This window comes from Pongo pygmaeus, chromosome 7 (genome assembly GCF_028885625.2).
Source record: "Pongo pygmaeus isolate AG05252 chromosome 7, NHGRI_mPonPyg2-v2.0_pri, whole genome shotgun sequence".
NCBI classification, from domain to species: Eukaryota; Metazoa; Chordata; class Mammalia; order Primates; family Hominidae; genus Pongo; species Pongo pygmaeus.
Window position 1 is genome coordinate 85,157,390 of NC_072380.2, and position 26,571 is coordinate 85,183,960.

A 26,571-nucleotide genomic window follows, 5' to 3' on the forward strand; every position below is an offset into this window, starting at 1 on the left:
TTAAAAACTAGGTAGGGAAAATATTATGTAAGGCCTTGTAGTCTTTAATAAAGAGTTTGGGTTTTATTCTAAAAAGGATCACATATCATGGTAGGTTTCGAGGAGGCGAATGACAAGTTGTGATTTACATTTTAGAAAGGCCATTCAGATTATTGTATAAAAAATCGCTGGGTGCAGTGGCTCATGCCTGTAATCCTAGCACTTTGGGAGGCCAAGGCGGATGGATCACCTGAGGTCAGGAGTTCGAGACCAGCCTGGCCAACGTGGTGAAACCCCCATCTCTACTTAAAATACAAAAATTAGCCAGGTGTGGTGGCAGGTGCCTGTAATCCCAGCTACTCGGGAGGCTGAGGCAGGAGAATTTTTTGAACCCAGGAGGTAGACGTTGTAGTGAGCCGAGACTGTGCCACTGCACTCCAGCCTGGGTGACACAGCGAGACTCTGGCTCAAAAAAAAAAAAAAAAAACAGACCATGGCAGGGCAAGAGTGGAAGCAAGGAGAGTCATTGTGAGGCTACTATGTGGGCCACATGAGACATGAGGGTCAATTGGCTGAGGGTGGAGATATAGATCATGGTACATAGTAAGATTATGGATCTATTTTGAAGGTAGATCTAACCAAAGCTGTTGAAGGACTAGATCTGATGTGTGAGATAAAAAAGGGAATCAAAGATGAAATTTGTGTCTTTGACCCAATTAATTGGCTAAGTGAATGGCAGTGCCATTGACTGAGATGGGAAAGACGAGGTAAGGTCTAGTTCAGCAGTGTCCAGTCATTTTGCTTCCCTGGGCCACATTGGAAGAAGAATTGTCTTGGGCCACACATAAAATACAGTAACACTAGCAATAGCTGATGAGCTTTAAAAAAACACAAAATAATCTCATATGTTTTAATAAGGTTTATGAATTTGTGTTGGGCCGCACTCAAAGCTGTCCTGGGCTGCATGCCACCCACAGGCCGTGAGTTGGACAAGCGTGGTCTAGTTTGATGGGGTATGGGTTATATTTGGACTTGTCAATTTTAGATGCATAATAATCCAAGCAGTGATGTGGGGGTGCTCAGCAGAAATTTTAGAGAGGGAGGTTTATGTTTGGGTCTCAACAGGAACTAGATGATATTAAACAGAGAGCGTAGATAAGATCAACTAGGGAATGAAGTTCAAAAGCTGAGGTTAAGGACACTACAACATTTACAGTTTAGCAAGAAGAGGTATAGTCAGCAAGGAATACTAAGAAGTGGCTAGCGAGGTGTGAAGAATACCAGCAAAGGATGTTATCCTGTAAGTCAAATAAAGAAAACGCATCCAGGAGGAGGGCATGGTCAAATGGGTCAAGTGATCTGAGTCTTCTATAATCTTTAGATATCATGGAATAAACTTAATAACAATTATCTGCATATATTTGCCTGGTAGTTTACAGCAGCATTTCTCAAATTGTGTTTGTTGATATTGAAGGAAATCAAAATATTTTACCCCAAAATATATTTCTTTGACATATTTTGAAATGGCTGCCACCTGGCCAGCAAATAGAAGTGGCCTTGCAAAGCTGTCTTTTGTGGGGAAAATATGCATCTGTAGAGAATTTCCATTAATGCCGCCATGCCCCCTCCCCTTTCTATGCCTTTCTTGAATCCAGGAGAGGTTGAGTGTCTGACCCTTTTAAAAGTCTGAAAAGAAACATTTACCATCTATTCTCTCCCAGGAGGTTTCATCTACATAACAAGGCCACCTTTGCTAGCCAAGCTTGTTACTTTCTCCCTCATCACCTGCTGATTTATCAACATAACCTGTTTCTGGCCACCCTCTGAGTCTGTATTCTTTACTGTGGCTCAGGATGTTGGGTCTTCATTCTTAAGGCTCCCATGTACACACATTAAATAAATTTGTATGCCTTTTCTTCTGTTAATCAATCTGCCTTATGTTAGTGATTTTTCAGTGAAGCTTTCAGTGGTCAAGAACCTGTGGTTCCCAGAGTACAATAATTATATAGGATGTTCTGCAAAAAAAGGAGTGCAGTGATCAATTATGGGACATGTTTCACTCAGAAATTCTTGATCCACATTAGTGTATTTAAAGCTCTGAGAAGTCCACAGAAAAGAAAACTATATTTTAAAAACAGGAATCCCCCAAATTGCTTTTTCCTAAAAATCAGATTGAGGATAACCTACAAGCAGGAAAATCCAACCATTTTAAGGGTACAATTCTGAGTTTTTACACAATCACGTAACCACCACTGCAATCCCAATTGTTTTTAAGTCACAAATCATGCCATCCATCAATGGCTCTAGTTCCACTTTAAAAATGACTGTTGCCAGTTTACAGAGCACTTTTGGACGTATTTTTCCATTTAACTCTGATGTCAACCCTCTGAGTTTGGAACCATTATTTCCAATGAGACAGATAAAGAAAGAGGCATAGAGAGGTAAAGAATCATCCCCACAATCACACAAAGCTGCTCAGTGAAAGAGGTAGATTAAATGCAAACATTCAGATGAGTTAGATTTTCACTTGGTATAGCGGAAAGATAACACTGGATAAGACTATCAACAACCACAACTATTTATTAGTCCTTCAACCATCAAACACCTCTTTAAAGTAGGTGTTGTTCTTACCTTACAAATGAGAACATAGGAGTAAAGTGTCTAATCAATTTGCTCAAGGGTAAAGAGAAATTGGTGGAGAAAGAATTCAAACCTAGGCCGGGCATGGTGGCTCATGCCTGTAATCCCAGCACTTTGGGAGGCCGAGGCAGGAGGATCACTTGAGGTCAGGAGTTCGAGACCAGCTTGGTCAACACGGTGAAACCCTCTCTCTACTAAAAATACAAAAATTAGCCGGGCGTGGTTGGGGGGCGCCTATAATCCCAGCTACTTGGGAGGCCAAGGCAGAAGAATCAGTTGAACCGGGAGGTGGAATTTGCAGTGAGCCAAGGTGGTGCCACTGTGCTCCAATCTGGGCAACAGAACAAGACTAGTCAAGGAAGAAAAGAAAAGAAAAGAAAAAAAGAGAAGAGAAAAGAAGAAAGAGAGGGAGGGAGAGAGGGAGGGAGACAGGGGGAAGGAAGGAAGGAAAGGAGGGAGGGAGGGAGGAAGGAAGGAGGGAAAGAAAGAGAGAAAGAAAGAAACAAAGAAAGAGAAAGAGAGAAAGAAAGAAAGACAAATTCAAATCTAGGACTCTGACTCCAGAGCCTGAAATCCTAACTGCATGGGATTGTGCTGTCCAGTATGATAGCTACTAGTCATACTTGGCTATTTGAGCACTTGAAATGTGGCTACTCCAAACTGAGATGTGTGTAAGTGTAAAATACACCCAGGATATTGAAAACTGTTTTTCTAAGTAAAATATCCGAGTTTTAAAATTACATGTTGAAATAATAGTTGGGATATACTTCTAATATTAAAATTAATTTCACCTTTTTCTTTCTATGCTTTTTAATGTGGCTCCTAGAAAATTAAAATTACATATATGTGGTTCGTATGCTGCTTCAAAAAGTAGAGGCTGTTCATGGTTTTCTTTCTTAGTGCTGTCAAGGTCAAGGCGCTTCCTGTTATTTCTCTATTCAAGGGTAGAAAACATCACCAGGATGCGTTGTTTTATTGGGCATTGGTTTATTTCCAGGGGGTGGAAACGGGATTCTTCCCCTAGTTCCCCAGCTGTTTGTAGTCATATTCTTTTACTCTCACACAATGCTATTGCTTTTGCTTTTGGGAGATGTGTTTTATTAAAAATAGTGGCTTGTTAATGGCATACACTAGGTTTTTTGTCTGTATTTTGTTTGTTTGTTTTTTGAGACGGATTTTCGTTCTGGTTGCCCAGGCTGGAGTGCAATGGTGCAATCTCGGCTCACCCCAACCTCCGCCTCCTGGGTTCAAGCGATTCTCCTGCCTCAGCCTCCCGGGTAGCTGAGATTACAGACATGTGCCACCACACCTGGCTAATTTTGTATTTTTAGTAAAGACGGGGTTTCTCCATGTTGGTCAGGCTGGTCTCGAACTCCCGACCTCAAGTGATCCGCCCGCCTTGGCCTCCCAAACCGCTGGGATTACAGGCATGAGCCACCGCACTCGGCCTTGTTTTTTGTTGTTGTTGTTTTTTTTTTAACAAAACAATCAAACAAAATGACCATGGAGAGTCAGTCCTGGGTTCCAGTTTTCAACTAACTGTATTTTCTTGCAGAGTGAGCCCCCACCACCACAGTGCCTGTATTCTGTCAGACCCAGGCTACGCACGGATCCTGTAATGCATAAAACAACTTAAAAAAAGTCTCAAGAGGCTACAAAGATCTTTTAAATATGTTAAAAGCTCTAAATGATTAGAACTGCCTAAGATAATGTTTCTCTTCCTGAAACCTGCTTTGTTTTAAACTCAAAACATTCCTTCAGTCCTTGAGCATTACCTTATTGATTCTGAAAAGGGAGGAAGTCTTTATGAGTAGGAGTGTGCTTCCTTATCATTATTATATAGTATGCCCACTACCTCGAAATGGAGTGGTTCATTTTATTTGTATGGTTTGGTAGCTAGCGACCCTGGTTCTATAGTGGAATCACCTAGAGATACTTTGAAAAACACATATGCTTGGGCCTTGCCCTTAGAAATTCTGATTTAGTGAACACAAAGTATAACTCAGCCAACTGAGAACATGTGACGTGAGGTCGAGATTGAGAACTATTTATGAGGATAGCGAAACTAGTGTTTTAGGCCCTGTAAAATTTACTTTAAAGAAGATCAGTTCATACCCAGGTACTTCCCCAACGCATCTCTGTTCAAACCTTTTTAATGAAATCCCACTGGCTTAGACACTCTCCCTATGAAACCGCCTTTGCAAAAATCATAACTGAGAAATTACAGTGAAAGAGGTCTGACCTAACCGATACTACCTTTCTTCTAACATTCAAGATGTCCATTCCTAGGTGTAGGCCAAACTAACTTTGGGAGGAACATAGTTTATAGTTTAGCTTTGAAACAAAGAATATAATGGCGCTTTCCCCCAAACAAACCCCCTTCCTGCCTGGGGACTAGACTGCCTTTGCAGGACTAACAAATTAGCTACAAGATTAGAAGTTATGGTTTAGCAGTCATGAAACTGGAGGCTGCAAGATTCTAAACCTCCCCAAATGGCTCCTGGGAATAAAATCACTATTGCAAAACCTAAGAACAGTGCTTGAGATATTTTGCAGACCCTGCACTCAATGGATCAGCTGGCACCACCCAGATCAATAAACAGGCTCATCTAGTCTTGTGGCCTCCACCCAGAAAGTGACTCAGTGCAAGAGGACAGTTTTGACTCCTTACAATTTCATCTCTGACCCGACCAATTGTCACTCCTGACTCACTGGTCCCCTACCCACCAAATTATCCTTAAAAACACCAATCCCAAGTTTTCGGGGAGATTGATTTGAGTAATAATAAAACTCTTGTCTCCCACACAGCCGGCTCTGCATGAATTACTCTTTCTCTATTGCAATTCCCCTGTCTTGATAAATCAGCCTGTCTAGGCAGTGAGCAAGGTGAACCCATTGGGTGGTTGCACCTCCACCAAACTCCTATTAGGGTTACTGTTAGCATCACTCATTAGTCTGATGTTTATGTACAATGTGTGTGTGTTGCTTGTCTTACCAACTGGTCTATAATTCTTTATGGAGAGGAGTAGTATCTTTATATTTACCATGCACCATCCTAGCACAGTACATTTCACATAATAGGTACTCAATAAAGGATGTTTCAAAAGTACATATGTAGTTTGGATATTCACAAGACATTTATAAATGCAAAAATAAAGCAATGTATATAATTCATAATAAGACCATTAGTTTATATTAGCAATAGGATAGACTAAAATATGGGTTAAAACACAATTATTTAATATGGTAGACATAAGAATTTAGGAAACTTATAGATTTCAAAGTGTTGTTTAGGAAATAATCCAAATCAAAAACAGTCTTGGGAAATGCAACAGCATGGGGAATGTCATCTAGGCTTTATGGGAATCTTTCCACAGTATCTCTGCCTACTGGCATCCAGAATCATAGATGTATACTTACCTGGCAGGGGAGATACCATGATCGCAGGATCATTAATGATTCCAGTGGTGAGAAATCAGTACCTGGCAGTAGAAATCGGCACTTTATTGTGGGAAAGCCTGAATGGTTAGGAATCATGTGGGATATGAAGTCAAATCTGCCACCCCAAACCTTCAATCTTTGGTTTCAGGTTGTGCTCTTAGGATCATCACAAAACAGACTGAATCTCTCCCCTTATAACAGTCCCATTAAATGATGTAAAGTCAACTATACTTGTGAGTCTTACTCCATGAACTCAGGTTTGCAAGAAATATAATTTTACTCAAGGGATCACTTCTAAATCACTGAAATCACACAGGATTCTCTTTCCTAACCCACTCCAGCCCAAAGGCACTACCTCCCAATACCATCCCACTGGGGGTTAGGGCTTCAGCGTGCAAATCTGGGGAGAAAACAAATATGCAGTCCGTAATTCTAGGTTCATAATGTGCCATAACCCTTATGCCCTTAGCCTCTATCCCCATTCCACTGTATTATTTCAAAACAGAACTTCCTTCCTACGGGACCATTGGAGCCTGAAGAAGAGATCTCTTCTGATGCATCATCATTTTTCCTGGCAGCACAAATATTCTGCTCTTCCTGCTAATACTAATTGAGCACTTACTATTTCCCTAGCTTTTTTTTTTTTTTTTTTTTTTCGGTAGAGATGAGATCTCACTATGTTGCCTAGGCTGGCCTCAAACTCCTGGGCTCCAGTGATCCTCCCACCTTGGCCTCCCAAAGTGCTGGGATTACAAAGTGAGCCACTGTGCCTGGCTGAGGTTTTGTTTTAAACTCTTTACATTTACCAAGCCCTTTAATCGTGCAGGTATTATCATTATTCACATTATACAGATGAGAAAACTGAGCCATAATTTACCCAAGGTCACACAGCTAGTGAGTAACTGGTAGGGAATATTCCAACCTAAGCATTCTTAATACTAGAATACAGTGCCTTAGTTACTCAACATTTAAACTGTACCACATTAAAGACAATAACAAAAAGTGTGTGAAAATGTGGAAAGGCTTTGATGATGTTGGATGCGTTATAAACAGAAAGGCTTTTAAAGTAAACTTTTTATTCAATTATGACACACATACTGAAAAGTGCATAAACGATGTTCAGTGAATTTTCATAAAGTGAACACACTGATGTAACCATTACCCACATCAAGGAACAGAAAATGGAGCCGGGCGTGGTGGCTCAGGCCTGTAAACCCAGCACTTTGGCAGGAGGACAACTTGAGGCCAGGAGTTGGAGACCAGCCTGAGCAACAGAACGAAATCCTGTCTCAAAGGAAAAAAAAAACAAAAAACAAAAACAATAACCAGACCACCCATCCCCATTTAGAATTTCCTTTTGTGCTAAGTTTCAAAATTCAAAATAAGCATTCACTTATTTTCTACAAACCGCATTCACTCGATCTCAAACCTTGATTGAGATACATTTCCATTATAGTACACCCTTTCTAGAGCACTGATCTCAAAATGTGGTGTCCAGCCAAGTAGCGTTAGATTTTCAAATTCAAGGATCCCAAGCTAGACCAGCAGAACAGGAATTCTGGGAGTGGAGCCCAGCAATTTGTGTTTTAGCAAGCCCCCAGGCTGATTCTGATGCATCTTGAGGTTGGAGAAGCATGGATGTTAGTCAGTTGTAATAGTTGTTGTTCGTGATCACGTAGTAACTGTTAGATAAATACCAGGGTTTAAAAGTGTTACGCTTGTCTAATAGTGACAAGTTCTCATTACCCATCTCTTTCTGAAATAGGCTGCATGCAAATGTGTTTTCATTTTAAATAACCGTGTTGTTGTTCCAGTCAAGGTTGCATTTTACAAGGAATAAGGAAGATAAAGCTGCCTCCTCCTATCCTAATCTCACTCCTCGCTCAGTATGGAATCCTCCCGTTTACCTACAAAGCCCTGCCCTAGACTGGCGGGAAATTCAACACCCAGAGGCAGGAACAGGTGTCGGCCAATCAGAAGCCAGGCTTGAACAGCTAGCCCAAGTCCCGCCGGCGGAAGAGACTCTCCGCGGCCACGCCCCGCGCTCTCGAGTGCGAGCCAATCGTTACTCGGCGCCTGAAGGGGCAGTACCCACGCAAGCCACTTAATATGGCGGAGGACGTCGCCTCAGCGGCCCCGAGCCCGCGGGGCTGTGCGGATGGTAGGGATGCCGACCCTACCGAAGAGCAGATGGCAGAAACAGAGAGAAACGACGAGGAGCAGTTCGAATGCCAGGAACTGCTCGAGTGCCAGGTGCAGGTGGGGGCCCCCGAGGAGGAGGAGGAGGACGCGGGCCTGGTGGCCGAGGCCGAGGCCGTGGCTGCCGGCTGGATGCTCGATTTCCTCTGCCTCTCTCTTTGCCGAGCTTTCCGCGACGGCCGCTCCGAGGACTTCCGCAGGACCCGCAACAGCGCAGAGGGTGAGGGCTGACCGCGTCCGGGCCGGGACTACGCGGGGGGCGGATGCGGGCTCCGTGGTGCGCGGCAGAGGGCTGGTTCCCTACGTCGCCGAGGGAGGTCGGGAGAGAGGGGTTGCTGCGGCCGATTAGCTGGGAGTCCGAGGCTCCGGGCTGAACTTTGTTCGAATCCCGGTTCGCCTGTTGTCGGCACCTGAGTTTTTCTCAGATTGATTTCCTCTTCGATAAAATGAGAATAAGACCCCGTTTAGGTTTGATGCAAACATTAAATGATTTAAAATGTATACAGTTCCACTCAACCCAGTACCTTTGTCTCTTTTGGCGCTTTCTACTCAGGTATTCATGTAGTAATATTCAGCAGTCCCTGTGGCCTCCAGTGACCCCCCAGGCATCAGTGTTTTATGTTAATTTGTGAGCTATTAAACCTCATTTGGCCTGCTGGCTCTACAGCAGTTACTTTTATTCTGTATAGTCTCAGAATAAAAGTAAATGTTGGCCACATGCCTGCAAGCCCCAGCTACTTGGGAGCCTGAGGTGGGAGGATCGCTTGAATCCAAGAGGCAGAGGTTGCAGTGAGTCGAGATCGTGCCACTACAGTCCTGCCTGGGTAACAGGGTGATACCCTGTATGAATAAATAAATGAATGAATGAAACTGTTCATGAAATCTGCTGCATCCCGCCCCCGTCCCAAGATGGGGTCTCACTGTCACCCAGGCTGGAGAGTGTAGTGGCGCCATCACAGCTCACTGCAGGCTCGAGCTCCTCAGGCTCAGGTATCCTCCCGCTTCAGCTTCTGGAGTAGCTGGGTCTGCAGGCGTGCACCACCACCGCAGCTGTAAGATTACAGGCGTGAGCCACCGCGCCTGGCCTAGCGTAGCTTTTTGAAAAACAACAGAAAGATGTTCTGGTACTTCATTCATAGTTGGCGCTAAAATTACTGTGCAAGTGTATATTTATAATACTATAATTATGCTATTTAATAGAATTCTCAGAAAGACATTTTGACACATTTCATCTTCACCATAATGCTGTGAGTTAGGCAAATAATCTTAGTTTTAAGGTACTGATAGGTTAAAAGGGAGTGTTTCAGCCCCATGCTTTATCTTCCAGTTCAAGGATCTTTCCTCTATATTGCGGTTAACACTGGAGCCAGGGATAATTAACATTAAGTAGAAAATTAAATCCTGGAATGAAGCTAGTTCCTCAGAATTCTCTTAGAGTTCGCTTAGAGTTGGAGACATCAGTATGAACTGTTTAGCTCATGTAGGTATAGATGACTCAGAAATATTTACATATGCATGTGTAGACATAGGTTACTATACGAATATGTATTTCCTTACTCTGTCAGATAAAAGGGCACAGAAGCAACCTAACTCTAGTAACAATGAGTACACCTAGCACCCCGATCTTGTTTGCAACTAAGTTTAGTTTAAAGACCTCACTTGGCTTTATTGTGTTTCTGGTTTCAGGTAATACTTAATTCCATAAAATAAGTGCACAATGAATTGAGCAGTTGGGGTTGGCTTTATAGACAGTAAGGACTTAAGGAAGCTGAAACAGAACAAAAAGAAGATTGGTTATTTCACAGTTACTTGTAAGGCTGGGACAGGGAGACAGAACAATAGAGCCATGGGATGCAGAATGGATGTTGTGTTAGCAGGCATGAAAGCAACAGTAATTTCCTTGTACTTACGTCTCCCTCAGAGCTCTTGAGTGGTTAGGCCCATTGTCAATGAGCAATGGTATTTTGAAAGGAATCTTTTTTCCAAGCAGTAGATCTCAATAATGGGCTTAAAATATTCAGTAAACCATGGTGTAAATAGAGGCACTGTCATCTTGTTCCATTTCTAGAGCACAGGCAAAGTTGATGTATCATTTTAAGGGCCTTAAGATTTTCAGAATGAGAAATGGGCAATGGGTTTAACTTAAAGTCACCATCAGCATTAGTCCCTAACAAGAGAGTCAGCCTGTCCTTTGAAATATTGAAGTTAGGCATTGACTTCTCTCTGGCTATGAAAGTTCTCTATGACATCTTCTAATATGAAGCTGTTTCATCTACAATGAAAATCTGTTGTTGGCTGGATGCAGTGGCTCACACCTGTAATTCCAGCCCTTTGGAAGGCCAAGGTGGTTGGATCACTTGAGGTCAGGAGTTTGACACCAGCCTGGCCAACATGGCAAAACCCCATCTCTACTAAAAATACCAAAATTAGCTGGGCATTGTGGCACACATCTGTAATCCCAGCTACTCAGGAGGCTGAGGCACGAGAATCGATCACTTGAACCTGGGAGGTGGAGGTTGCAGTGAGCCAAGGTCACGCCACTGCACTCCAACCTGGGTGACACGGCGAGACTCTGTCTCAGAAAAAAACAAAATCAGTTGTTTAGTGTAACCACCTTCATTTGTGATTGTAGCTAGATCTTCTCAATAACTTTTAGCTTTTACTTCAGCACTTGCTGCTTCACCTTGCACTTCTATGTCATGGAGATGGCTTCTTTCCTTAAACCTCATGAACCAACAACCTCTGCTAGCTTCCAACTTTTCTTTTGCAATTTTCTTACCTCTTTCAGCCTTCTTAGACTTGCTCTGGATTGGGCTGTGGCTTAAAGGAATGTTGTGGCTGGTTTGATTTTTTTTTTTTTTTCTATCCAAGTCAAACTTTCTCCATATGAGCAATGGGCTCTTTTACTTTCTTATCATTTATGTGTTCAGTGGATTAGAACTTTTAATTTCCTTTAAGAACTTTTCCTTTGTGTTAACAACTTGGCTGTTAGGCACAAGAGGCCTATGTTTCAGCCTATCGTGGCATTAGACATCCTTTCCTCACTAAGCTTAATCATTTATAGCTTTTGATTTAAAGTGAGAGACATGCAACTCTTCCTTTCACTGAAACACTTGGAGGGCATGCAGAGTTACTCATTGGCCTAATTTCAATATTGTTGTGTTTCAGGAAATAAGGAGGCCTGAAGAGAGGGAGTAAGGGGAAGGGCTGGTCAGTGGAGCAGTTAGAACACACACAATATTTATGGAATAAGTTTGTGTCTTATATGGGCATGATTTGTGGTACTCCAGAACCTTTACAATAGTAACATCAGAGATTATTGATCACAGACCACCGTACAGATACAATAATAATGAAAAAGTTTGAAATATTGCAAGAATTATCAAAATGTGACAGGTACAGGTACTGTTAGAAATATGAGCTGGACGCGGTGGCTCATGCCTGTAATCCCAGCACTTTGGGAGGCTGAGGCGGGCGGATCACGAGGTCAGGAGATTGAGACCATCCTGGCTAACAGGGTGAAACCCCGTCTCTACTAAAAAAATACAAAAAAAATTAGCCAGGCGTGGTGGTGGGCACCTGTAGTCCCAGCTATGCAGGAGGCTGAGGCAGAAGAATGGCGTGAACCTGGGAGGCGGAGCTTGCAGTGAGCGGAGATGAACCACTGCACTCCAGCCTGGGCGACAGAGCAAGACCCCGTGTCAAAAAAAAAAAAAAAAAAATGGTGCCGTTAGACTTGGCTCAAGCTGGGCTGCTGTAAACTTTCAATTTGTAAAAAACATGCTCTCTGCAAAGCACAATAAAATGAGGTATGTCTGCACCTATCCTTTGTGGTACTCGTTAAAATTTTAATTAGTTACTTACATAACTTTTTGTTTAATTGTGTCTTCTCAGATTAAAACCTTCATGGGGGCAGAGACTGGCTATCTTAAGTCATCACCTCCTAACACAGGCTGACAGTAGATGTTCAGTAAATATTGAATGGCTTGTGTTTAAATTCTATGTAAATTTTGTGCTCTCTTAAAATCCTGTTAAATTCTATTATGACTGTGTATGGTCCAGATAATCTCTGGTGTAGCATAAGATTATGTTAGAATTGAGGGAGGAAATTGGGTAAAAATATATTTGTCTTATATGCCTAATTGCTACAGAACTGCTTTTCAGTTTGCTAGTTATTTAAGTTTTTTATATACACCAACCAAGCCCTGGGTTAAGTATAATGGTAGTAGTGGCACCTTCAGGTCTTAGGTTAGACATTATATCCTCAGAGAAGCCTTCCCTGACACCTCGTCTGTGCAGAAGATACATAAACACACAGATTTCTTGTTATATGCTTCCAGAGCGTTCTGTACTTGTCTTTTTAAAGTTCTCACCACACTTTTACTTCAGTAGTTCAATCGCTTGTCTCTCATTGCTACATGGTAAAAAGCTCACTGTGGTCCAGGAGTATGGTTTACTTGGTATTGTATGTGGTCACTGCCTGACTCAACATCTGGGTGGGCATTCAAGTTTTGGGGAGGTTAATATTAATATGTTTTAAAATACAACTTTGTAAGCTAAACAGACTCACTTAACTGAAACCTTGATAGAAATAATATAAAATATTTTCTATTATATGAAATGTTTCTAGGTATAAGTTTCCAACCAATGATTTTACACATTTTACAATTTGTATCTAAATCTCTTTTGTTAATGTAGACTGCTACTTGTGAAAGAATTTTCAACAATTTTTATTCTACATGTGAAAGTTATATTTTGTAAGAAATGTCTTCATTGCTATTCTTTTTTTTTGTTCTGAATTTTAATCAGATCTTAAATGTACAACTCTAAATTTATGATAATTTTTACAATATGTTTGTAACCTATTACTTAACAAACCACACAGTGGCACTACTGGATCAAGTCTGATTTTAATAAAATTTACTTTTTTTCTTTTTTAGCTATTATTCATGGACTATCCAGTCTAACAGCTTACCAGTTGAGAACGATATACATATGTCAGTTTTTGACAAGAATTGCGGCAGGAAAAACCCTTGGTAAATATGTGTTTTTATTTTATATTGGAAATATTTCAATCTGTGTCTAAATGTAAGACAATGGGAAGAAACAGATGTTTTTGGGGGAAGTTTGCCTACAAGTGTCTGGTGCATAGGGGTGTTGGGTGTGTGTGTGTGTGTGTGTGTATATGTGTGTGTACACATACAGTCATATCTAAAGCAAGTAAAAGAAACGTAGTCCCTGTCTTCTTAGAACATTGGTTCTCAAACTTTAGCCTGCTCCAGAATTACTTAAAGGACTTTTTTAAAAAAGAACATAGTGCTGAGTCTCCCAAACTCTCATGAGTTTCAGATTCAGTAGGATGGGTATGGGGCTCTGAAATGTACATTTCTAATAAATTCCCAGGTGATTCTGATGCTACTGTTGGGGAAGTGTGTTTCGTTGACTCTATTTTGTAACTTTGTGGTGACTCGAATCATACACACTCTGTTTTCTACTGGCAACTATTATATTTGAAACCTTTTATTTGAACTTGATGCCAGCACTTATTTATGTAAGAAGTACAGTTTATAGCTGTAATCTCTCTCCCTTGTCTCTGTAGTTCCATTTTAGATTGTAATGGGCAAGGCTGATTCAGTTTATCAGTAATGGCTGGTATTTACAACATGGTCATTTTAAAAGGCTATTTGATGCAAATAATTTTGTATTTAGATAGGTTTTTATAATTTACAAAATACTTTTCCAACAATCCTGAGTAGTGGGCAGTACTTACATAAAACTGCTTGCTTATTGAAGTGTTGTCTTACATAAAATCCCAGTGTATTAGCACCACTGTCAAGGCCCTCACTAAAGTAGCTCTGGCTGGTGTAGTCTGCTTTGTTTGGGGGGTGAGGGTAGGTCTGAAGTTGGTGCCAGGACCATAAATGGATAGAACTAGATAGAGGCAGAATAGTTGTGAAAGAGACAGAGCCATAGGTAGGCCTGGGCCAGTTGCTGGAGAAATAGCAGGCTGGAGCAAAATTCTAGACCATGCAGACTATAAGTTGACACTGTTGTTAACGGGGTTGTTTTTTAAATTAGGGTGGAAAAGTATTCTAAAGTGCCTGGCAGTGCTTTACACATAGCAGTTGTTCAGCACATCTTAGTTGCTTCCTGGATAACCTTTTCTCCAGAAAAGGCGGGGGGGAATCCAGATTTTATGTGTGATCTCATGGTTTAATCTTGGAATTTACCAGGATACTCTTTTGGATATATCCTAGATATAATAGGCCAGGGTCAGCTGTCAGGAATCAATGTATTTCACCATAATGCACTCAACTGAGGCAGCATTTAAAATTTTATGTATTGGATTTTCAGCTATACATAACCCTTTTTTTTTTGTTTTGCTCTATAGTGGCACTGCCTAAAAGAGATATGTGAGCCCCATGTCTAATTTAAAATTTTCTAATAGCTATGTTAAGAAAAGTAAGCCAGGCATAGTGACTCAACCTCTAATCCCAGTACTTTGGGAGGCCTGGACAGGAGGATCGCTTGAGCCTAAGAATTTGACACCAGCCTAGGCAACATAGCGAGACCCTGTCTCTACAAAAAATTAAAAAGATTGGCCAGGCGTGGTGGCTCACGCCTGTAATCCCAGCACTTTGGGAGGCCGAGGTGGGTGGATCACGAGGCCAGGCGATTGAGACCATCCTGGCTAACACGGTGAAACCCCGTCTCTACTAAAAATACAAAAAAAAAAAAAAATTAAAAAGTTAAACATGTGTGTTCCTCTGGAGACTGAGGTGGGAGGATCATTTGAGCCCAGGAGGTTGAGGCTGTGGTGAGCTGTGATTGTGCCACTTCCGTTCAGCCTGAGTGACAGAATGAAACCCTGTTACGAAATTTAGAAATTCCCATTCCAGCAGGTGTAGCTAAAAAAAAATAATAATAATTAAAATAGGTGGAATTAATTTTGATAATCTTATTTAACTCAATATTTCTCAAACACTATGTCAACAAGTAATCAGTGTAAAAAATGTTAGTAAGGCCAGGCACATGGCTCACACCTGTAATCCCAGCTCTGGGAGGCTGAGGTGGGCGGATCACTTGAGCCCACGAGGTTGAGGCTGCAGTGAGCTATGATCACACCACTGCACCCCAACCTGGGCAGCACAGCAAGACCCCCATCTCTTAAAAAAAAAAATCAAATGAGATATTTTATGTTTTTTTGGAGTAAGTCTTTGAAATCTCATGTGTAATTTATACTTAAGGTGCATCTCAATTCAAACTAGCCATATTTTAGCTGTGCAGTAATCATGTATGGCTAGTAGCTACCATATTGGGTTTAGTCTCCTACCCCACATAGCTTTGACAAGATTGGACATGTTTGGGATGATGTGGCTGTAGACCCCCACATAGCTGTGAAATACAGCAGATATCTTAAAGGGGAAATGCTTGTCATCCTCCTCTCATGGAACTTTAAGCTTTTTTTTTTTTTTAGACAGGGTGTCTCTCTGGCCCAGGCTGGAATGCAGTGGTACCATCATAGTTTATTGCAGACTCAAACTCTTGAGCTCAAGTGATCCTCCCACCTCAGCCTCCTGAGTAGCTAGGACTACAGGTGCACCATCAGGCCCAGTTAATTTTTTAATTTTTTGTAGAGATGAGGTCTCATGTTGTCCATGCTGGTGTTGAACTCCTGGCCTTAAGTGACCCTCCCGCCTAGGCCTCCCAAAACTCTGGGAGACTTAATATGCCTTTCCACTGCAGCCTATTGCATTGCCCTGGAACTCAGCACATGTCCTGTGGAGAAAAGCCAATCATATTTGCAGTTCCTCTAGTTTCCAGTCGACGTGCCAGCCCCAAAGAAACCACCAGAAGCTGTTCTTATTTGTCTTTCCCCAGTAAAGTCTCTCTGGCTGGGGTACACTGGATCCTCAGCCTTATCCAAAATCAGCAAATCAGCAACTCACCTCAGAAGGGATTCTCTCTGGAATTTTAGTTCATCTCATTTTCATTGCTTCCATGGCTATCCTATGTCTTTAGCAACGTGATTTTGGAGTTTATCTAACTGTTTTCTAGTTGTAGTGTGAGTGTTTTGTGTGCTGCAATATACTACATCCCACCTGGAAGTGAATGTCTATACTGTAAATTTTTTGAAGCTAAGATCTAACATACGTTTTTCTATATGTCACATTTATAAGAAGGAAGGCAGATAAGTGAGAAGGGTTAAGTAACGTCAGTCAAGAAATACTTATTTGAAAATGTGTTGAAACTAGTTCTTGAAAGAAAGCAAGCAGATGAAAAATGAGGAAGAAAAATTAGGCAGTCTACCTTTGCATTTTCATTTCACTACTTTTGAGGCACAGTAAGTGATTTTTAAGTGTCTTGGTGTCTGCTTGTACTACTTGCTAGGTGTGTGACCTCTAGCTCTCAGATCTTACTGTATAAAACACTCAGTGTTAGTTATTAGCATGAATATCTTTTGTACACCTCTTTCTTACCTTATGCTGCTCCATTTTCCTTCCCATCCTTGTACTCTATACTTAATTATCATCTGTTTATCCTTAATGCCCCAATTTGGATGACTTCTGTTTCATGAAAGATTCACTTCTAGTATTCCTACTTAAAGTTAATACCATGTTCCTCAAATACACTAGACTCTGCTTGAGAATTTAATCTCTCTGGGAGATGGGTACAGGCATCAATATTTTTTTTCTTATTGAGACGGAGTCTCATTCTGTCGCCAGGCTGCAGTACAATGGCGCCATCTTGGCTCACTGCAACCTCCGCCTCCCGGGTTCAAGCGATTCTTCTGCCTCAGCCTCCTGAGTAGCTGGGACTACAGGCGTGCGCCACCATGCCTGGCTAATTTTTCTGTTATTAGTAGAGGCAGGGTTTCACCGTGTTGGCCAGGATGGTCTCAATTTCTTGATTGGCAGATCTCGTGATCCGCCTGCCTTGGCCTCCCAAAGTGCTGAGATTATAGGCGTGAGCCACTGCGCCTGGCCATGCATCAATATTTTTCAAAAGCTCTTCAGATGTTTCTGAGGTATAGCAAACATTGAGAACCATTGGCATAATGCACAATTCCATTAAAGTACCAGTTATATTGGTTTGTCTGCATGTCTTCTTCCATAGCTAGGACGTGAATTCCACAAGGTCAGGAAATTTTTTTTTCATGTTTGTATCTTGAGTACCTGACACAGAACCTGGAATATAAAGAGACTTGGTATGTGAATGAATATATTTTTATATCTAAAATATTGGAAAAACAATTCAGAGAGGACAACAGGAAATAAAGTAAAAATATTTGAAACTACGAATATTTAAACTGCATGCTCACTCTGGCTTTTCAAGGAAAAAAGGATGGGCTATTTAAAATTCTCTTTATTTGGTTGGGCTCGGTGGCTCACGCCTGTAATCCCAGCACTTTGGGAGGCCGAGGCGGGTGGATCACCTAAGGTCAGGAGTTCGAGACCAGCCTGGCCAACATGGCAAAACCCCGTCTCTACTAAAAGTACAAAAATTAGCCCGGCGTGGTGGTGGGCACCTGTAATCCCAGCTACTTGGGAGGCTGAGACAGGAGAATCACTTGAACCCCAGGGGGCAGAGGTTGCAGTAAGCCGAGATTGTGTCACTTCACTCCAGCCTGGTCAAAAGAGCGAAGCACCGTCTCAAAAAATAAATAAGTAAAAATAAAAATAAAAAATTCTCTTTATTATGCTTATTTGTTGCATATTTGCTATGGAACTACAACTGTGCTAGGAATTAACAGGAGTTTAGAAAAATACACTTAAGTGGCTTCTGCCCCCCAAAATTTGAAATATTATGCATTATAGAGTAAGAAGTTTTTTTTCTTCAAGACACTATAAAAGCTATTAGGGTTGTTGAGGTAAGTATAAAGTACTGCAGGGCATTAAAAAATGAATAATGATACAAGAGTTTCTTTTTAATTAATGCAATGCTTCATGAATTTTTGTGTCATCCTTCTCGAGGGGCCATGCTAATCTCTGCATTCTTCCAATTTTTATATATGTGCTGCCAAAGCAAGCACATACAGGCGATTTAGAGAAAGGACATTTCCTAGTCTCTTAGCTGCTGGGGTGAAGACAGCATTGAAGAAAGAGGTGCAGTTTGCACTATGCCTGTAAGAATTGCTAGATTTTGTCAGAAAGAAAGTATAAAAATGGTAGTCTATCCACATCCTCAGATGTGGTGTGGGGGTGGGGGGAAGGTAGTCTAGACAAAATGAAAACGTTAGCATTATTTTGAAAATAAACTATAGTTTACCTGGATAGTAGACTCTTGATTTCCATATATAACTTCATAAACTTGGTCCTCACCCAGGCTTCTTCCTATGATAGTAAATGTTAGCACCATTTATCCAATTATTAAAACCCAAGAGTCCTTCATTTTTTCCTCATGCTCTACATGCAGTCCATTAGCAGGTTCTATTCTACATTCAGAACAAGTTCCAAAACAGACATCTACTTGCCTCTTCCATCATCTTTCTAAGAGTATGCATCCAACTTGCCCACCGATCTTCCTCCTGCCCTTTGTATTTGTTTTTTCAAGACACGGTCTCGCTCTGTCACCCATGCTGTAGTGCTGTGGCGTCATCATTGATCACTGAGCCTCAGACTCCTGGCTCAAGCGGTCCTCCCACCTCAGCCTCCCAAGTAGCTGAGACTATAGGCACACGCCCCCACCTGGCTCTTCCTGCCCTTTGAACATCAAACTCCTCTCAGGACCTTCGTACTTGCCATTCCCTCTGGAATGTTTTTCTTCCAGATCTTTGTGTGACTGTTCCTTCTGCTTCACATTATGCTGTTCTCAGCGCCACTGGTCACTTCTTCAGAGAGGTCTTTAACCTGTCTGAAAGAGCTTCCCTCTCCCCTACCATTCTTCATTTCCAGAACCTTTTTTCTTTTTTCTAGCTCTTACTACTCTGAAACTGTATGGTTTACTGCTCTGAAACTGTATTTATTTCTCATTAGCATGTGAGCATCATAAGAGCAGGATTTTGTCTTATTCACTGAGCCATTCCAAGTTTTTAGGCGAGTGCCTATATATAGTGAGTGATCAATAAATATTTATTGAATGAATTGTAGACTGTAGATGCTAGACATGTAAGACATTATCGTGAAGGCTCTTGAATGTCCGAATGGGTTGTTGCTGTGTAATTTGCTGTGTAATTAGTTATCAGCTGTTGTGAGTCTTTGTTCTGAATAACTTGATCACAACTCTTTTAGGAAAGCTTAATAATAGTACAACTATTATCTCATTATATATTCACATAAATTCTGTGAGATAGTATTTATTGTCACCATTTTATAGGTGAGAAAACTGGCCTGTCTTGAGGTTTGTTATAATGCATTAGACTTAGGAACCACTTAAGAATTCTGTTGCTATGACATGTTACATAAAATAGTTTACTTTCATTCTTAAAATTCATGTTTTTGTAAAGAAAATCTTCAAATGATTGTAATTGCATCAGCTTTTTCCATTTGAAATTGATCTTAATGAGCAAATTAACTTAGAAAATAAAATCACTTCTAAACTGGTATAAACAAGAAGAGTACCTAGCACATAGTATACACTCAGTAAATATTTAAAGGAATGCATTATTAAAAACTGACAAAGTTCTACTTAGCTTTCTGAGTTACTTATTTTTGTTCTGTTTTTAAAAGATGCACAGTTTGAAAATGATGAACGAATTACACCCTTGGAATCAGCCCTGATGATTTGGGGTTCAATTGAAAAGGAACATGACAAACTTCATGAAGAAATACAGAATTTAATTAAAATTCAGGTATGAATAAATTACTTTTATGCTTATAATTATTATATTTCTAGAAAATAAGAAAATTTAACATTTAAAAGAAATTAAGAGGAACCTAGTAGAAGTTGAGCAGTAGTAAAATTTAATGTATTGTTTCTCTTCAGAAATTTCACCTTTGGTTTATAGTCTTAACACGAGCCCTGGGGGCTGGAACTTAATGTGCCATACTTAAGTATATGTTGCCCCTATGTTGTAGAAAATTTAAAAACCAGGGGTTTGTGCTCTCCCAATTGATATTTAAAGATTATGTAAAAAGTAGGTAATATTTTTAATTAATGGCAAATTTTAGATTTTTGTAATCAAGGATATATAAAATTTTAACCAAGTAGGGACAATAATAGTAGACAGTAAGTAGCCCAAAGACGTCATTCAAAGATAAAATAGCTAGCAGTCAAAGCAAATACTAGGTACTTTCTTAGTTAAATAAACTTTTTCTCTTTTGAGAATTTAAAAAATTTCTTTTCAGTTTGGATAAAAGAAAATCCAGGTCATTCCCCACCTTCCCAAGAATTAGTGTGGTGATTGTCGAGTAGAATTAGGACCTGAAGAAAAGAAAATGGGCAGAAAAACGACTGCTTCCTTTATGAATTCAACCCAGAGCAAAGAGATTTGTCATGTTATTGCAATCTTTTAGGCTGCTAGAGAAAGCAGGTCTTTCTTAATACACTACTGTAAAGTCGAATGGGTGACAAAGTTTATAGCAAACATTTAATATATTCCTTACCATTTGCCAGGCACTGTTCTAAACTCTTTCACATAAAACTCTTACATCCTCATAACAATCCTATGAAATAGGTACTATTGTTTCCACCATTTTACGTATAAGGTAACTGGGGCACCAAGAGGTTAAGTAGCTTACCAAGTTTACATAGCTACCCAAATGGTAAGTGGTCCTGTCTTACCACGTTACCAAAAATGCCAATGCGTGAAAAAAAAGATCATTAAAAAACATCTAGCTTCTTAGGTTTGTATTAGATATTTTCCAGGGATCTGACTAGCAAATTTTATGTATCCTAATCATCACAAACATCATCTACCTCCTCTCATTTCCCTTTTACTCAAAATTAATATTTAGGTGGGTCCTAAATGTACGTGGTATGGCTTCTAATTTATTTATTAATACATAATTTGGTCTAAATTAGAGATAGAATGCTGGGCATTTATGAATAAATGTGCATGGGACCAGTGCAAATTTTTCATGTCATTTCAAGCGACACTTATTTTGTCTTTGAAAAAGTATTTTATATCATTTATCAAATTAAAATTATTAAACTACATAAAAATATTTTCAACAGAGGATTTCAGACTTACTGAGTTATCTTAATAATTAAATAACTATTGGGTATTTTTTTTTGGGGGGGGGGTACCAGATTTCTTTATTTGAAGGAATGGTACAAATCAAAGAACTTAAGTGGATGTTTTGGTACAACTTATAGAAAAGGTAAAGGAAACCCCAACATGCATGCACTGCCTTGGTGACCAGGGAAGTCACCCCACGGCTATGGAGAAATTAGCCTGAGGCTTAGCTTTCATTATCACTGTCTCCCAGGGTGTGCTTGTCAAAGAGATATTCTGCCAAGCCAGATTCGGGCGCTCCCATCTTGTGCAAGTTGGTCACGTGGTCACCCAATTCTTTGATGGCTTTCACCTGCTCATTCAGGTGAAAGCCAACGAGATGGCCGAATCTTCCTTCAGGATATCAAGAAACCATACTGTGATGACTGGGAGAGCGGGCTGAATGCGATGGAGTGTGCATTACATTTGGAAAAAAATGTGAATCAGTCACTACTGGAACTGCACAAACTGGCCACTGACAAAAATGACCCCCATTTGTGTGACTTCATTGAGACACATTACTATTGGATATTTTTAAACGCAGTCTAAGGTTGCTATTTTTCATCTTTTAGGCTATAGCTGTTTGTATGGAAAATGGCAACTTTAAAGAAGCAGAAGAAGTCTTTGAAAGAATATTTGGTGATCCAAATTCTTATATGGTAATTATTTAAACTAAAACCATAGAATTTTAGAACTTTTTATGTAGAATGAGGAAAACTGAAAGAAAATTGGAGGAGAAAAGAATGCTTTATCTTTTAAACAGTATAGAATAATACTGTGCAATAGAAAAACTACGCAAGTCACATATGTGATTTAAAATTTTCTAATAAGCTGGACGCAGTAGCTTACACCTATAATTCCAGCACTTTGGGAGGCTGAGGTGGGAGGATCCCTTGAGCTCAGGCATTTGAGACCAGTCTGGGCAACATGGAGAGATCCTCATCTCTCCAAAAAGAAGAAATAATAAATAATGAAAAATAAATAAAATTTTCCAGTAGTCATATTAAAAAAGTAAAAAGAGGCTGGGTGCAATAGCTCATGCCTATAATACCAGTACTTTAGGAGGCTGAAGCAGGAGGATCATTTGAGGTCAGTAGTTCAAGAGCAGCCTGGGCAACACAGCGAGACCCTGTTCTCTACAAAAAAATTAAAAATTAGCCAGGTGTGGTGGCGCAATACTGTAGTTCTGAGGTGGGAGGATTGCTTGAGCCCAGGAAGTCAAGGCTGCACTGAGCTATAACGCTGCCGCTGCGCTCCAGCCTAAGCAACAGAGAGAGACCCTGTCTCTAAAAATAAATAAATAATAAAATAATATAGTATTTGCATATAACATATGTACATCCTCTTGTATACTTTAAATCATCTCTAGATTATGTATAATAATTTACACAATGTAAATAGTTATACTGTTTAGGGACAAAAAGATAAAAAAAGTCTGTGTGTGTCCAGTACAGGTGCAATTTTTTCCCCCCATACATTTTGTGGAACAAATATATGCATTTCTTTTGGGTTTATATGAAGAGTAGAACTGATGAGTCATAAGATGTGTACATACTCAGTTTTAGTAGATATTGCCGAACTGTTTTCCAAAGTAGTTATGTCAGTTCCTCCCGTAGTGTGAAAGAATTCTAGTTGCTCCACACACCTTACATCTGGGTTTTCATTTTAGCCATTCAGGCAAATATGTAGTGCTATCCCATTGGATTTTAGTTTGTTTCCCTGATGAATAATCAGATTGAGCACCTTCCCTTGATAACATTAGTAGATAGAGTTGCAGAGTGACTACCTTAATCCAGTAAGGAACCTGGGCCTAGTAAAGAGTAGGTTGGGCAGTTTTGGCAAGGCTTTGTCTATCTCTAATTTAACCCTGTCCCTGGGGTATAACCCTCCAGAAATTTCAGCCAATAGCCTGATATGTCTGTTGGGTTTCCTACCCTTATATTTTCTCCATAGCACTATGAGACTACTGAAAATTCTACTCTGCTTATACCTCCCAGAAGAGGAAAACTTATGGCCAGGAAATATTAAGAGGTTAAGATAAGTACTTAACCTCACTAGTATTAATGTTGCCTCATTAGGGCAATATTAAGTACTACATTGAAATACCACTTCCCATCCCTCAGACTGGCATCAATTAAAATGTCTTAGAATATCAACAGTTGTCTCAACAAATTGAGAAATGATTGTACTGCCTGCCATAACTTCCTTTCAAGACTGTAAATTGGTACTTCTTTGGGAGATCATTTTAGCAAAATGTTTTAAGCATGCATTCCAGCAATTTCACTTCTAGATAATACCTTAGAATAGCTGGTTTAACTTTTAACTGCATATTTTAAAAGCCGTGAAGCTTTAAAGGCAACAAAAAACCAAGGACTTCCTGAGACAGTTGCTCTGGGATTGAGCCTAAGAATTTTTTTAAAGTTCTACAGCTTCTATTGTGCAGCCAGCATTGAAAAAGCGACTGTTCAAGAAAAACACATACAATGCACAGAAGATAGTGTAGAAAAATGTCGAAGAGCAATACAATAATTGCAAGTAGCCTAAATCCCTCAATAGGCTTGAAGAATGGATGAATAAGTGATGTTTTTGATCAGTGTAGTACTTTACAATGGCAAAAATAACAGCTTCTAGGAGTATCAGATCAGCATGGATAAATGTTGTAAACATAGAATTGAGTAAAATATAGCAAGTTTCAAAAGAATGTGCATCATACAACATTTGTAGAGTTAAAACCATGCTAAGCAATGCTACATATTTGTGGATACATACATATGTAGTGCAAGTAAAGGAATTCCTGGGAATGGTGAATTCTAAATTCAGGGTAATGGTTACAGTTAGGAGAGGAAAGGGGATACAATGAGATTATGGTAGTAAACAGGGATTTTAACCATATCGATTATGTTTTATTTCTTAAACTGGGTAATGGATACTCTGGTTTATAATACATATCTTTTTGAATCTGTCTAAAATCTAAAATATTTTTTAAAATGAGGAGAGGCCGGAAGAAGTCAGAAAAAGGTACATTGGCATGCCATTTAAAACTTAATTTTAAAAATATCTGTGTCTCTGAGTTTATAAAGTGATTTCTTTTCAATTAAATAATATGACAAAAATCCTTGTATCTGTAACTTTGTGTGATTTATGTTAATATATTTCTTCTGTTTTCTTTAGCCTTTCAAAAGCAAATTGCTTATGATAATCTCTCAGAAAGATACATTTCATTCCTTTTTTCAACACTTCAGCTACAACCACATGATGGAGAAAATTAAGAGTTATGTGAATTATGTGCTAAGTGAAAAATCATCAACCTTTCTAATGAAGGTATACATATTATTCAAGAGTGACTCTAATAATAGACTTAAAGGAAATGTTATAATAAAGGAGAATACTTGAAATAGAAATCCTTTAAAACTAATCAGAATTTTTCGTTGTGGTTTTGTAGAAAGGTGTGGTAAAATGTTACTTTTTGTGGACCTAATTAAAAGATTTATGGGTGATATGTACTTTTGTAACTTTTCAAAATTGGTTTGGGAAAATTTTCAAAAGAAAAAGTTGAAGGGAAAACTTAGAATGAATTAAAAATAAGACATAGACAAAAGCAAATATTCATTTTAATTTAAGTAAATTTTAAAGACGTTTTTAGACATATTTTTGGGGAAAAATAGAATTGTATTAAAGAAGGGCCTTTTAAAATTTTTCTAGACCAGGCGTGGTGGCTCATGCCTGTAATCCTAGCACTTTGGGAGGCCAAGTTTCAGGAGTTCAAGACTAGCCTGGGCGACATGGTGAAACCCCTTATCTACAAAAAAATTAGCTGGGCTGGGCGCAGTGGCTCACGCCTGTAATCCCAGCACTTTGGGAGGCCAAGGCAGGTGGATCACACGGTCAGGTTATCAAGACCATCCTGGCTAACATGTGAAACCCCGTCTCTACTAAAAAAATGCAAAAAAATTAGCTGGGCGTGGTGGCGGGCACCTGTAGTCCCAGCTACTCGGGAGGCTGAGGCAGGAGAATGGCGTGAACCTGGGAGGCAGAGCTTGCAGTGAGCTGAGATCGCGCCACTGCACTCCAGCCTGGGCGACAGAGCGAGACTCCATCTCAAAAAAAAAAAAAAAAAAAAAAAAATTAGCTGGGCATGGTGGCATACACCTGTAGTCCCAGCTACTTTGGGGGGTTGAGGCTGTAGTGAGCTGAGATTGAGCCACTGCACTTCAGCCTGGGTGACAAAACGAGACCCTGTCTCAAAAAAAAGACATTTTTGGTCAGATGCAGTGGCTCATGCCTGTAATCCCAGCACTTTGGGAAGCCGAAATGGGTAGATCACTTGAGCCCAGGAGTTTGAGACCAGCCTGGGCAACATGGCAAAACCCCATCTCTACAAAAAAAAATTGAAAAATTTAGCCAGACATAGTGGTGCAAGCCTGTAGTCCCAGCTACTTGTGGCGGCTGAGGCAGAAGGATCGCTTGAACCCAGGAGGTTGAGGCTGTAGTGAGCTGAGATTGAACCACTGCACTCCAGCCTGGGTGACAAAGTGAGACTCTTGTCTCAAAAAAAAGACATTTCTGGTCAGGCGCGGTGACTCACACCTGTAATCCCAGCACTTTGGGAGGCCAAAATGGGTGGATCACTTGAGCCCAGGAGTTTGAGACCAGCCTGGGCAACATGGCAAAACCCCGTCTCTACAAAAAAATTACAAAAATTTAGCCAGGCATAGTGGCCCACGCCTGTAGTCCCAGCTACCTGGGAGGCTGAGGTGGGAGATCCCCTGAGCCCAGGAGGTTGAGGCTGCAGTGAGCTATGATTGTGCCACTGCACTCCAGCCTGGGTGACAGAGTGAGACCCTGTCTCAAAACAAACAACAATAAAATTTTTCTAATAACATTATTTTCTGTCTTGGCCTCCAAAGTTTTAAGTTGACAGTGTTATAGTGGAGCATCTTGATTGATTTGAGATAATTTTTATTTCAAAATATCTAGAATTTTTATTTTTATTTTTTTCATGTAGGTTTTTCTCTTAAAATTGCGTAGAGAGCATTTTGTCTATCAAATATATTTACAAGGAAAGACCACCTTCGTAATGCTGATAAACCAAGCAGATAGCTAATGTAGCTGCTGGCAGTGTCATAATTATTGGTGAAAATAACAACACAGTGCCC

General features: G+C 40.1%; 1 protein-coding gene and 1 non-coding gene across 5 annotated transcripts in view; one reads left to right on the forward strand and one right to left on the reverse strand.

Annotated features, from left to right (window-relative positions):
- The first annotated feature begins 8,109 nt into the window (after positions 1-8,109).
- Positions 8,110-26,571, forward strand: part of TERF1 (telomeric repeat binding factor 1) — a 38,048-nt gene continuing 19,586 nt past the window's right edge. For 2 of the 4 annotated variants that reach the window (XM_063668886.1, XM_063668887.1), the window contains exons 1-5: positions 8,126-8,479; positions 13,200-13,295; positions 19,929-20,050; positions 21,988-22,074; positions 24,587-24,736. In XM_063668886.1, the coding sequence (XP_063524956.1) occupies positions 8,170-8,479; positions 13,200-13,295; positions 19,929-20,050; positions 21,988-22,074; positions 24,587-24,736 (765 nt within the window). In that variant the 5' untranslated portion in view covers positions 8,126-8,169. Of the gene's footprint in view, positions 8,480-13,199; positions 13,296-19,928; positions 20,051-21,987; positions 22,075-24,586; positions 24,737-26,571 lie in introns of all 4 variants that reach the window. The other 2 variants (XM_054498333.2, XM_054498332.2) reach the window with 2 other exon arrangements.
- On the reverse strand, positions 18,189-18,292 carry LOC129043264 (U6 spliceosomal RNA). The gene has a single exon (XR_008504365.1). It is a non-coding gene; the product is annotated as a U6 spliceosomal RNA (small nuclear RNA).